Genomic DNA, 14,239 nt, shown 5'->3' on the forward strand with positions numbered 1-14,239 from the left:
GGCTGGGGTGAAGCAGTGGAAGTGGGAAACAGGGTTTGTTTGAACCTTCCTTCCACCCTCACTGCCTTTTACCCTGATTCCGAGTCAGAAGGCAAGTTATCTCATTTCCCTAGGGTTGTGAAAATCTATCTGGGGTGGCTTTGGTGTACCTTTTAATAGCGACATAATATGGGAGAATTTTGGCTGGTGCAGCTTCTGCCACCACTGCAGCATAAGTGTGGGAGAAGCTGCCAAATTTCTCCCATCTCCGCACATATTAAATGGCACAGGTATCCTGTCCTAGATGGTTGTGGGTGATCCTATGACACCAGAATGATCCAGCAACACTTCCCCATATATGATGGTTGATGGCTCTACCTGGCCGAATGTTCCAGTTCCTCAACAAGTCCAGCGCACACAACCATCACCACTTTTGAGTCATGCTGAAACATCTCCTCTCCTGCCAACAAACTCACACCTCCCTCGTTGTTTCAAGCACCATAAGGGTGTGCTATCCAGGATGCCCCCTACACCCTTTACTTGGGGAAGTCATAAACTGTATTTGGTCCTGCTGTTAATATCTGCCTAGAATCACTGCGCTGCAAAACTTCCCACAACACAGGAAACATGCCGGCATGCAAAAGGGATTCTGCAAGAAGTCGGGGGTTTCATTTATGAATCCACTGGGATTCAGCAGGAATGCACTTTGCCCCCCTCCCACCAGATGTTATGCCCATCTCCCTCAGTAATCGTCAAACAATTTTCATTCTCTCACTGGGGAAGATACTCACAGTGAGCATGCTCCCAATATTTTTCCTTAGGGCTCCTGGCCAGATCTTGTAAAAGAAATATTTCAGACATGTCCCCTGGAATTTTAAGAAGGATCTACTCCTCAGATAGGGATCAACCTCCATATCCTTTCTGGGAGTGAGACAGATTGTCTCCAAATCCCAAACAAGTGTTTACTCCAGGGATTTGTCTTGGAATTCCTCCCTGTCATCACCCAAAAGCATACATCTCTTAGGGTGATGGAGGAGAAGCTCTGTTGGATCAATCAGCAAAGATCTCATCTCTATTCACTTCCTACCAAGAATGTATCTCCAGGATCTCAGCCCCCTCCACTTGTTTCCATGGTAAACAAATCCCTGAGATTTAACACGCCAATCACTGGATGGCACTACCAGCCCAGACTGCTTTTCCTATCCACGCTATTGCTCAGGTAAGAGAAGGGTCCTCCTATGATTGCCGTGTGAAGCACAGCATGTATCAGAGGTGGAGGTGAGGTAAGAGTTCTCCCCACAGCAACCCAGTAAGCACTGACCATTCAGCTACAACTGCCTTTTCACAAGAACCCTAACCACAGAGCCCACTTACCCAGCCACTTCAAAATACACTTGGCTGCTTGCCTCTTAGTTTGCTAGATCAGACATTTTTTAAATTCAGCTTTACATTGTTATTCCTGCTGCTGTTGGCTGCAGGCAGAAAATCGGGAAGAAGAAATACTGCAAGATGCAGAGAGATTAGCCCTGGCTGTGCAAGGCCATGCTTACCTTGAGTGTCTACATCTGGGGTCCCTGTTGGGAGAAGTGATACTTCTTTTCCTTCATTGGAAAAGGGACTCTAGTTTGGTGCTCGGGAACTAGAATCCAGGACTCCTTTGGGCCAGCTCTACTAATGGAACAACACTCCCAAGAGAAGATCTTGGGAAGAGGCATTTGCCCCAGTGATGGCTCCTGAAACAACTCCTTGCTTGGGGGGCTCCATCACTGAAAAGGAATTGCTGGGAGATTCCCTGGCTGAAGTAACTTGTGCTTTGTTGGTGTGTTCTGATGCAGGCAGGTAGTGGGGGGCTATAAGCTATGGAGCTTTGCTGCAAGGTAGAGATGTGCAGAAACTTCATGGTGGTGAGCAGAGGGAAGGTATGCCTTATCAAGTGGTGTAATAAGACATAGCAAGGCAAGGAGGGCAAGAGGGAGTGGAAACTTTCTGGAAGGCAGAGATGCTTTATGCTTGGCACTAGAACTGATAAAACATTCCCTATTACCACCTCTATAGAACAGAGCCTTCATAGAGTGGCTCTGCTATTTAGATTTAGCAAATTACCTATAACGTCACACTCTGCAGGGGTGCTACCTAGGTATCTCATGCTTGCTTCCTATTCTATACCAGCTCTCCTTGATTCAACAATCCCTTGTTTCCGTGGCAGCTTGAGGCCACATCGGAGCTGCTGAATAACTCCAAAAAGTGCACTCAGCCTGTGCCTCTTTGCGTCCATTGACCATTGCCTTCTCTGCTGTTCCCATTGGCCACTGGCACTCATTCCCAGGGGCAAAAGGAAGTATGGTGGTCAGGAGTAGGACAGCTGCATCTGCAAGGAAGCAATGGGATTTAAGTAGCAATCTCTGATATCAGTGTATTATCTTCATTCAAGGGTATAATTCCTTCAAGAGTGGCTCCCCACCCTGCCCCCATCACATTCTATAAGTTTATGTAAATTTTGTTACCGGGCTTACATTTTTGTCATCTCACTTCGTGCTGCTATAGCCTAAATACTAATTCAATAATAGATATTCTGTTCTATTCAATGGGCATGAAGAACAGGTGATGGCAGCATGGTGGCAGGTCAGTGGTTGAGACTGGCCTGTCAACCAGTTTAACTGATGGATGCCTATGCTTTCCCATTCTGATCCGACCCTTTATACACTGCCTTGAAAAAGCACCTTGCCTTTAGGCCTTCTTTAACCCTCTCTACTCCCATCCAGTGTTCCGTCATATCAGCTTCCTGCACTGCAAAGACTGGTGGTGGCCTCCAGAACCGCAGTTGAACTGCAACTCCCATCTGCCCCAGTCAGGATGGACAATGTCCAGGCATGGTGGGAGCTGCGGTCCCAACATCTGGAGGGCACTATGCTAGCTACCGCTGCAGTGTAGTGTATTTATCCAGCCATCAGAGTGTTAGATTGATTCCCTTCCTCTATTCCTACTTAGGTCAAGTTCTGGCAGTGAGGTGTAACAGAAGCCTATTTGAGATTCGCCTCACCCACCAAGGACCTCATAGCTGATCACAGGCATTCTTTCAGTGTAAGGAGCAGCGGATGAGAGCCCATCTGTCTGTCTGTCATGAGACTCTGCTCCGCAGGATGCCCAACGTATACTGGGATGGAGTTGTGTGCTGTTCCCTAAGCCAAGCGTATCCTGGGTCAGGGTTCCTTGAGAGGAGTTGCAGGTGCTGCCCTCCTTCCATTCCCCTTGCATTGGCAATTCCTCTTTCCATGTGTCAGGCAGCGCAATCACCCTCTCCTCTTGGAAGACAACTGAACAGCCCACTGAGGTGCAGGGAGGCACCTTGTGAGCTAATGCTCTTTCTTCCTAACAAATGAGGAAGGGTATGGAGGAGACCCTACTAGTGATGCTCCATCTCCCAGCCCCTTCCAGAGTGGAGGAAGCCAAGCCATCTTGTGGCAGCCTACACCACACAAGGTTCATGGGCAGGTGAGGACATGTCAAGAAAGCCTCCCTTTTTGCTCTTTGCTCCTGTCCTTGTGCAGATAAGGATATATGGAGGAGGTGGGAGCAGGGCAGCAGGCCTAGAAAACCTCTCTGAGCACAGAGAGGACATTCGTATTACACCATGCCTTCATCTGGATTCTGAGGCCCTTGAAACAATGGGGATCACTTTTCAACAAGCTGTGCCAACACAGCTGAGGTTAACGTTAAATGACCCAACCACATCAGCAGAGGTTGCCCACCTGGGTCTTTCCCATGAGACTGGCACTCATACTCTCTGCAGGCTGCTAATCCCACATCCAGCACTCACACAACTGGCCCTCGTCCGCACAGCTGGGTTCTTGAAATGCTTCCCCAGCTATGGGAGATCCACTAACAGGAAAGTGCCTCCCATGCACTAGGGCAGCCTTTGCCAAACTGGTGCTCTCCAGATGTTTTGGGCTACAATTCCCATCAGCCTTGGGCACCACAGCCATGCTGGCTGGGTCTGGTAAGAGACGTAGTGCAATAGGCTTATGAGGGGCACCAGGTTGGGGAGGGCTGCACTAAGGCAACCTTTGAAGAGCCCCTTTAAGTATAGGGAAGGGAGGGATGAGGAGACATCACCCCTTCCCTGCCTCCCTTTTGTCTGGGGAATGAGCAAAATCCTCTCTTTCTGGAACAAAATAGCAAACCGGAACAGAAAAATCATGTGGGCTGTCTTAGCCTATGCCTGATTAGCATCCTTCCTTTGCCACTTCTGCTACCTACGAGCCCAGTATCTCCCTTAACAGTCACCCCCTTCTCTTTACCTCAGTACAAAAGCAAGTGTCTCCTCCCCACCAATCCGAAGGAGTTAACAGTGGTTCCCATAACACAGTAGAGACAATTCATTTTACACGGGCCTTTTTTCCTGTTCATTTTTGTAAACTTTTAAGAAATGGTTTTCAGTTTCTTTTATCGGGGTTTTGTTTTGTTTTTGTTTTTCACAGTCAGGTGGGTTAATTTGTGTATGTGTGTGTGTGTGTGTTGATTTTCTTTCTTTTAATGAGAGAGTCACAACTTCTGCTGAGCAGAGACACCTTTCCAGTAATCCAAGATATCGTGCAGGTCTTCGTCCTTGGCAAACTGGACCTTCTTCCGCAGGGCGTGGCCGGCCGCCATGTAAACCTCCTCCCGGTGGTGCTTCTTGTAAGGCCGGAAACGCTCCCAGATCTTATGGGTGCTCTCTGAGGAGTACTCTGGGCTGGAGGAATAGCCCGAGAAGTAATGTCTAGGCGAAAGCTGAGAATATGTGGAGTCCCGCTTGGACCGGGAGAGCGGCTTAAGGAAGGACACCCTCTGACTTAAGGTATCGCCGCTCTCCTCATAGTAGAGAGCTGGGAAGGAATGCCGGTGTTCACTGCAGTGGTAGGATGGTTTCACCTCCAGGTGGTGGATGGCACCTGGGGACACGAGGGGAAGACGATCCAAGGGGCTGTTGAGCGGGCTTCCTTTCTCAATGTACTTGGAGTCTGCCTTACTCAAAGGTGGGTGGTCAGGTACGTCAAGGCTGAAGACCTTGGCACTCTTGATGGAGCCGCTGGAGGAGACGCTGCAGGTTTTCCTGGTCACCGCAGCATCTGCACTGAGCTGACGCTGCAGGGGATGGTGGGAGCTCTCCTTGTAGGGTGGTGAGAGGAAGCTTGGCCTCTCCAGCCCAACAGAGGAACCAGCTGGTATGGACTGGCATTCAAAAGCCATGTCAGAGTCAACACCACCCCCTCCCCCCAAGAAAGAGGCTGTGTCCAGCTTGAGGGCATCAATGCAATTGTTGATTATCTGGTTCACCTTGTCCACTTCCTTGGCAATTGTTGAGATTTCGGCGGCTGAACCTTGGCCATTGTCCAGTTCATGCAGGTCATCATCCCGCTGTGACCTGTCCAGCCCATCCCCGCCACCTGTCCGAACCTCAATGTAATTGCCCTTGGTGGTGACCTTGGGAGTATCCATGCCAGCCTCCATGGATTTGGATGAGGGCATCTTCTCCCCAATCATTGATGGAAGAGAGGACATCCGTGAGACAGGGATGACAGGTGGCTCCCCCAACTTCTGTGATGGATGTACAATTGAGCTGGTATCAATATCTGAGCCATAACGCATCTCCAAAATTGTTTTCTTGACATTGAGGGACTTTTGCTTCTCCTCTTGCATCCTACGCTTCCTCAGGCAATAATAAACGATGCCAAGGATAATAACCATTCCAAAAAGACAACCTAAGATAGTCATGATGTAATGGGTAGTGGTGGATGTGTTGGCCATGGGTTCCTCTCTCCCTTTGCTCCTGGTGGCAAAGGAGAGGCAGGTGTGGTTATAGCGCTTGGAGTTGCGTATGGAAGCCACACAAAAGGTATAGTCTGTGTGAGCCTTCAGGTGGGTGAGAGTGACAACTTCCTTCTTCTTCTTCAGGGTCATTACATCAGAGATGTAGCTGTTATTGTACTGGACCAGCACGTACATCTTGCTGAAGGGGAATGGGATGGTCACCACCAAGGCAGCTGAGGTGATAGTCACCTGCTGCAGCTTGATGCTGGGGATGTAGGAGGAATCCGTGGTGGAAGACGCTGGAGGCTCTACTGAGAGGAAGTCTGGGCTGATGCCTGAGTTCTCAGCATTGTCCTCCTCCCTCTGAGAATCTGGGATGTATGGTGTGGGGTTGATCCTGGAGATCAAGGGGTAATTGCCATCCCCACACATTGATTTGAAGATGGTGATGGCATTGCGGCTGTGGTGTGGCCGAGGCATGAGAAGTGGGTAGCCGGCAAACTCCCGGGGAGTCTCACACTGCAGGCGGTCGTAGTTTTTGGTAACATTGTTGAAGGCCACCAGCCACATGAGGAAACCGTAGAGGTTGCAGTCGCAGTTGAAGGGGTTCCCAGCCAGTTCACACACCATCAAGTTGCTGAGGCTGGTGAAGGTGCTTCCCTCCAGGCGGCTGAGGCGATTGGAGGACAGGTCGATGCTGATGAGGCTGGGGCATTCGTTGAAGGCAGTGGGGGTGACCACCTCGATCAGGTTGTGCTGCACAAAGAGGAACTGGAGACGGCCCATGCCGCGCAACATGCTCTCCGTCAGGTTGGTGAGCTTGTTGTAGCCCAGCTGTAGCACCTGCAGGTTGGACTGCCCCATGAAGGCTCCATCCTCGATGTAGGAGATCTCGTTCTTCGTCAGGTTGAGGTCCGTCAAGTTACCAAAGCGGTTGAGGGAGGAGTAGAGCACCACTTTGAGCTTGTTCTCATTCAGCCGCAGGTCATGCACAGTGCTGTTGATGTGCTGGGGGATGGTCTCGTACGGAGGCTGGTTCTGGCTGCAGATAGCCAGCCAGACGTAACCTTTGTCTCCTTCGATCAGCCAGCAGTCGCTCCAGACACTGCTGGGGGCAAAAATGCAGAGCAGGGTAGCCACCCAGAATCCCAGACGGAGCATGTTGGGCTACAGTGCCCCCTTTAGGCTAAAAGAGGCAAACCCAGCAACAACAAGAACAACAACAACAGAATTGAGGAGACTTCAAGAGGGCGACTTGACGCCCTCAGAGCTTAGCAATCGAAGGGCATGAGCACCCCAGTTCTGTTGGACGCCACCATTGTCATATGTGCCCAGTTTCACACACAGTGACAACACTGACTAGCTGTGGTTGTCAATCAGAGTGAAAGTTGTACTTGGAGGGGAAAGATATCTATCTCTCTCTCTATTTGTGCTTCTTCTCAAAGCCAAACAAAAATGAAATGTTCAGCAACAAATCTTCTTTGTGTGACTCCTCCACAGCCTCCCCTGAACAACACCATGATGCAATTGGTGGGAGAACAAGGCAGCGCTGCCTTGGTGTCGCTGACACTCCTTGGGTGCAGCTTCCGCCTCCTCCTCCTCTCGCGGGTCCCCTCCGAGATGCTTCAGAACTTCAGATCAAACGTGTTGAAAACAAACAAACAAAAAATGTAGGGAGAGGAGGAGAACGTAGGGAGGGGGGAGAAGGAGATGGAGGCAAAAAGGGAGGGAGGGAGAGAGGGATCCATCTGTCGCTGAAATCTGGAAAGGAAACACACCAGAGACAAGAAGAGGCATCAATTAGGGGGGCTTTGAAATATGAAAAAAGACAGCTAGGTTTGTTAGTTTCACAGGGATGGGGAGAAGCCGAGCGCAGAGCAATGAGGATGGAAGAAAGGGGGGTGTATGTGCTGGATTAGCATCGCTTGCTATGTCGATAAGCTCTGGCGAAGGGAGCCCTTGTAACATAATCTTGTATATCAGTGATAGCCAGAAGGGTACTTGGGTTCTGTTATGTAACAAAAATCAGAGCCTTGTGAGGAGGGGGAGCCGAGAAAGTGGAAGATGGGGACAAAGAAGTGGAGGGGGGAGGATGTACAGCTGTGTTTGCTTCAGCTTAACATACCCCTCCCTTCAATGGGGATTTTCAGCTGTCCCTGTAAAAACAATTTCTCTGTGTGTGTGTTGTGGGCACACATACGCGCGCACACTCAAGATAAATAAATAAGGGTCCTAACTAAATGCTTTTCTCTTCCTTGATGCAAAAAAGATAAATAATTCATTTGTTGTATAACTGCTCTTGTTCCGAAAATAATTCTCTCGCCTTAGCAGAGATTTTTTTTTTTGAGGGGAGGGGTAATATGGTCTGGGTGAGTGCGGGGGGTGGAGCACCTTTAATTGGTGGAGAAAACTGTACAGCTGTGATGGTCACAGCTGGGCTCGATGCATGCTGAGGAATAGGGAGATTTGTCAACAGCACACATAGCTAGCAGTCCTTAGGAGGTCGACTCTCCCCTTTGGAATAAAGATGTTTTGGTGATTAATGGGTTTCTTCCTTACACATCTGAGTTTATTGAAGTGCTTCCACATCCCTTAGCCCCAGAGCGGTGTGCGTTTTTTGCTATTTGGTGAATGGTCAGGCCTTGGCAGTGTGGAATTTGTAGTGGGGTGCAGTATGGCAAGCTAAGAATCTGAACATTGTCCCCCTTTCAAAATGCCAAGTTTCTGGTCCTCAACGATACAGTGGTACCTGGGGTTAAGAACTTAATCCATTCTTAACCTGAAACTGTTCTTAACCTGAGGTACCACTTTAAGCTAATGGGGCCTCCTGCTGCTGCCAGGCCAATGCCACACGATTCCTGTTCTCACCCTGAAGCAAAGTTCTTAACCCGAGGTACTATTTCTGGGTTAGCAGAGTCTGTAACCTGAAGTGTCTGTAACCCGAGGTACCGCTGTAGGCTTCAAATTGCAAAAGCGATGCCTGGTGAAACCTAAGAAGCAGGAGAATTCCCAGTGGTCAGGGAGCATGTGAAACTTCAGTGACCTGAATAGCCCTTGCTGCTTTGCCATTCCCAGCAGAAATGTGCCACCTTGCATAATTGGACCAGACAGCAGAATTTAGCTTCTCAAAGTTCAGAATTTAAGTTACATTAGTACAGCTCCTTTATTTCTTTCTTCTGGTTCCACTGACATTAGAGGCAAGATTCCTATTGGCATTTAAACATAGGAAGGGTCATGCTGGGTCATTTTAAAGGTCTAACTAGTTCAGGGATAACCAACATGGCACCTTCCAACTCCCATCATCCCTGCCCATCGGCCATGCTGACTGCGGCTGATGGGAGCTGAAATCCACCAAAAGCTGCTGCTGGCTGCCCAATCTAGTTTAGCTTCCTGTTTCCTGTTTATCACACTGGCTAGCCCGCTGCTTCCAGGAAGTCCACTAGTAAGTTGTGAAGGCCATTCTTATCCACAAGCAACTGGCATTCATTTTCACACTGCATCCGAACTTTGAAGTTTCATTTAGCCATCTTGGCTAACAGTCATTGATATAATTCTCCCCCTCCTCCTCCTTCTCCTCCTCCAATAATCTATCTAACCCCCTTTAACAGCCCTTGAACCCAACAGCTATATCCATTTCTTGTGGCACTGAATTCCAAAAACCAATTGAACATTATCCAAAGAATTTCTTTGCTCTGTGACCAACCTACACCTATGGCCAGTCAATTTCATGAACTGAACCCACATTATACAGAGTTATGAAAGAAGGGCCTTTCTTTGCTTTCTTCTGACTGTACATCAATTTACAAATGTCTGTTATAGTCACATTTTTATTTGGACTCTTTGATCTGGCAACCATGATCTTGCTAAATAACTAATCTTCCCTTTTCCTAATTTACACATTAAACAGAAAAACCCGATACCTCTGCCAAAAGGCTGTGAGGGATAAAGCCCTGATTGATGATTTTCGCAGCACAGTTCTATCCCTGTCTATTCTGAAGCAAGTCTCACAGAGTTTGATGGGGCTCATTCCCAGGCAAGGGGGTATATAGCATTGCAGCCTTAGACTTCAGTGCTGGTAAACAAATATCATTATCAATTGCTTCAAATTCAGTCACGCGTCAATTTCATATCATACTTTTTTCCCCCTCCCCACTTCTCAACAAAACAACCGAGGACAGTTGCTGTGGAATCTTGTACCATATGGAAATTAAAACTACAGGAAAAGGGAAGACCTGACAGAAAATAAAGAAAAGGTGTTCAAGGAGCATGTTAGCATGTATTTTGCTGAGACTTAACAGGCATCTTCAATCTATTCACTCTTGTCTTAACGTTTCAGACTTCCAGATTTTACATCAACAATGAAAGTGACAAGTCAAAAGTAGGCTATTCAGGTATACAAGTTGTGTTTGAATGTCTCAGTGTTCCTAGAGTATACCTGAGTCACATAATGTTACCTGCTTGTGGGGTGCATTGCTTTCAGTATTATTGACTCCCAGATAGGAAATGATTACGTAATGCTACTAGGGTGTCCTGAAGCCCAGAGAGATTTAAAACTCAGTTCACACATTGCAGTTTTGAGAAACAAAATAGTGATTTGCCACCTGCCTACTTTGCCCTGTGATTGGATTACCCAAAGCCCAGAGATGAGGCAGGAGACTCCAGGGAGATGGCAGAATAAATCCCTGCTCTCCACCAGAGGCTCCTATGCCAGCAGAAACCCAACAGCTAGTCCTGTCACCACCTCTGTGGCTCGCAGCAGTTATTCTGACCTCTCCTTCAGACTTTGAGGACTCCATCATTCATCCCCCAGCTCATGAGTGATTCATAACTAGGGTTGAGACAAATATTATCTCAGCTTGGCCTCAAGGCATACATTTTTGATTGGGGTAGAGGAAGGGAAAATCGGGGAAATTAAATGTGATATTTCTGCAAGTTTAGCTATGCTGTGTTTTAATATCCTCAGCAATGACCAACTGAAACATGTGGGTTTGTGCACCCCATCAGATACGAGAGGCATCCAGGATCAAGGCACCTGTGGGAGTAAGTCGGAACCCAGAGAAGCGACGGGAATGCTCCCCTGGGCTCCCACACTCCATCCCCACCCCCACCTGCCACCACTGCCACTGCTGCTGCTGTGGTGAACAGCTTTCTGCAGACAGAAAACTTGCTTGCATAAGCAGCACCATGTCAGCAGCAAAAGCCACAGCACTAAGGATGCCCAAGGGAGAGCTCAAGCTACTCCCCAAAGTGCCTGGACTAGATCTGTGCATTGATTGGGTGTGTGGAACCACATAATCCAAGCTGCTGGCATCTAGCCTGCAGACCTTCTAGGAAGCAACTTGAATGCTCCCTGGAGATAGCATTATCTTCAAAACATGAAATAGGCTCAAAGCATTCCAGAGAGGCTGCAATAAACAAACAACTAAATAAAAACCTCACTGGAAAAAAGATCAAATTGGAAATAGAAAAAGTGAGTAATTTTGGTTCAGCTAACTTACTGACAGTGCTCCAAAAAGTATCACCTAAATCTGTGATAGGTTTGTGCAAATTATTTATAAAATGTTTTACATCCCTCACTGTGTCCCATATTTCAAAGTGTGATGTTCTCAGAAGTCCTTGTTTAAGAAGTTTCATTTGAAACCTGAAGGTGGAGATGGGCACAGGAAGAAGTGTGATGTGTGTGCAGCGAGAGAATCCCAGAATGCCCACTCATATAATAATCACAAAAATAATAACTTGAAATATCTGTTATATTTTCAGTGCACCCCTGACTGAAAAGCAATACCCCTACTGGTCAGAGGAAGGTATTGCTTACCTAAACTAGCAGTGTGGGAGGGTGCTAAAAAGAAAGAAAAAATATTTTTTTTCCTCCTTAATTGCTCAAGGCTGCAATCCCAAGCATGTTTAGGATTAAGATCTACTGATGACAGCAGGATTTACATCTGAGTAAGCATGCATTTGAATTGCAGTCTGTATGACCCTATCACCTCAAGCCTTCAAATGAGTGTGTTCTTCATTATTTGTGTAGCTCCTCCCCCTTGACCTTACTGCCTTGGGTGACCCTACTGGGAGTACGAAACTCCTGATGGCTTCGCTCCCAAGGATCATAGGAGCATGTAATGATCACTCACCATGACAATGATCCAGCGAGTGAGAGTGTGAAATACCTATTAGGTTTAAGTCTTTCCTCTTTCCTGAAAGTATGATATATTGTTGCTGAATTGCTTTGTTTGTTTTAATAATATTATTAGGGTGGTCTTGTGTCCTACTTTGTCAAGAACAGTCCCTTATATGAAGGACAGTTCTCTGCATGAAGGAGTCCTCTGTTTTAAGGGCTGTCCAATATGACTGTTTTAAAAATAAAAGAAATGTAAGAAAGGAGATCAGAGGTCTTGCAGTTGCCCATCGACAAAGTTAGCAGATGGAGCAGGCTCATGGGTCACCTGCTCAGTCTTTCCCACTACATTCAAATGGGGGAAGACTCTCCAGGCAAATTATAGTAATATTTCCCAAAAGCTACATTGAGACTATGGTAATCCTTATGACATTTCCATCTATACATATACATTAGCACAAGAAACTTTTTACACAAATCTCTGTCCACTTTTGAAGTTAAGCAGAAGCAGCCATCCTTAATATTATTCTGGTCTGCTTGTTATTTATTGTTATCATTTTTTTATACCAATTTTATTATTTATTTCTATTGCTGCCTTTTCTGGCGCTTTATGATGACTCTGTTTTCCATCAAATGTTGTGGCATTACATATTATAATTATGCAGGGATTTTTTTTCAGCCGGAACTCACCAGAACTCAATTCCAGCACCTCTCAGGTGGGCGCCATTGCCATTACAAGAGAACAAAGGAGGCATTCATGGTGAGTTCCAGCACCTCTTTTTCTAGAAAATAGCACTGCATTTATGTCATGGGAATGAGTACAGTATGTGAGAGCTTAGTCATAAAGGCCACCTAAGTATACCTTGGGATGCGGGTGATGCTGTGGCTTAAACCACAGAGCCTAGAACTTGCTACTCAGAAGGTCGGAGGTTCAAATCCCCGTGACCGGGTGAGCTCCTGTTGCTCGGTCCCTGCTCCTGCCCACCTAGCAGTTTGAAAGCACATCAAAAGTGAAAGTAGATAAATAGGTACCACTCCGGCGGGAAGGAAAACGGCATTTCTGTGTGTTGCTCTAGTTCACCAGAAACAGCTTAGTCATGCTGGCCACATGACCCAGAAGCTGTACGCCGGCTCCCTCGGCCAATAAAACGAGATGAGCGCCGCAACTCCAGAGTCGGCTACGACTGGACCTAATGGTCAGGGGTCCCTTTACTTTTACCTTTAAGTATACTTTAAACAAACATACAAACAAAGGTGAGGTCTCATTATATTATCAGGTGACTTCTTTCTCTACTTTAGCTTTCAAGAAGGACCTAAGGTCACATCCATAGGTCTTCCCCCCAAGAATCCTGGGAAATGTAATTTAAGAGTGTTGGACAAGGTAGGTCTGTGAGGAGTAAACTAATGTTCCTGATTTTTTTTGGGGGGGGGATCCATGTGTTTTAAATGTATGGTGTGTGGATAATATTTAAGACTACCACTAAATCCTTTCTTGCTCTAGCAAAAACAACACAATTTTCAAGAGAAGGACTCAAAGGACAAAAAAATAGAACGAAGGAGGGGGCCCAGGAGAAAAGAATGCAGATCCTTGAGAAACTTAACTTAATCTGTGCAGAGAGAGAGAGATCTGAGCTGATCAGGGCCTGCAGAATTACTAGGGCAGCTGGATTAAAGGATCACAGATCGAATTGGAGAAAGAGGCAGCTGAATATTCAAAATGAAGAGCCAAGATGAGGAGGAGGAGAAAGAGGCAGTGAAGGTTGTTGAGGAAGGACAAAGCAAACTGTGAGAGAGACAACGCAATATCTTCTGAATGCTAGGGAAGATGAATCTATTCTACTCGTGATCCCCTGTGATAGGACCTGGTTTGCTGCCAAGCAGAGTCCGCATTGGTCAAAGCCTACACCGCAAAGTGGCCTGAAGGAACATGAGAGAAAGCTCCATTGTTGAAGCCGGGGTGGACCTAAGCACTGCCGAGATGGGGACCTGCCTTTGTAAATCACTCTTAGCACCCAGGTGGGAGAGAGTGGGATATAAAACAAACAAACAAACAAACAAACAAACAAACAAACAAAAACAAAGCAATTAATTTAGATTTCCAAGGTCTGTAGACACTAATTTGCTCATGCCCTTCCTAAGCCCCCTTCCCCTTCCTTTTCACTCTTTTCATTACATTTGCAACTTTTCTTCATTATCCCACTTCACATATTTTGCCCATTTTATGCCCTATTGTATGTTGGCAACTTGGCTTTCTTCTCCTTTTTAACTCTTTGTGCTCTCCCTATGGAAGTTTTTTGCAGTAGACTCACACCCAGTCTTTTTCTTTTTCCTGCTGGTTTTCCCTTAGCATATATC

At 46.9% G+C, this 14,239-nt stretch overlaps 1 protein-coding gene across 4 annotated transcripts in view; it reads right to left on the reverse strand.

Moving 5' to 3' along the window:
* Nucleotides 1-750: 750 nt before the first annotated feature.
* Nucleotides 751-14,239, reverse strand: part of ELFN2 (extracellular leucine rich repeat and fibronectin type III domain containing 2) — a 136,534-nt gene continuing 123,045 nt past the window's right edge. For all 4 annotated transcript variants that reach the window (XM_083701121.1, XM_083701122.1, XM_083701123.1 and 1 more), the window contains one exon: nt 751-7,530. In XM_083701121.1, the coding sequence (XP_083557247.1) occupies nt 4,522-6,930 (2,409 nt within the window). In that variant the 5' untranslated portion in view covers nt 6,931-7,530 and the 3' untranslated portion in view covers nt 751-4,521. The remainder of the gene's footprint in view (nt 7,531-14,239) is intronic.

Source organism: Podarcis gaigeae (genome assembly GCF_964106915.1).
Source record: "Podarcis gaigeae genome assembly, chromosome: 10".
NCBI classification, from domain to species: Eukaryota; Metazoa; Chordata; class Lepidosauria; order Squamata; family Lacertidae; genus Podarcis; species Podarcis gaigeae.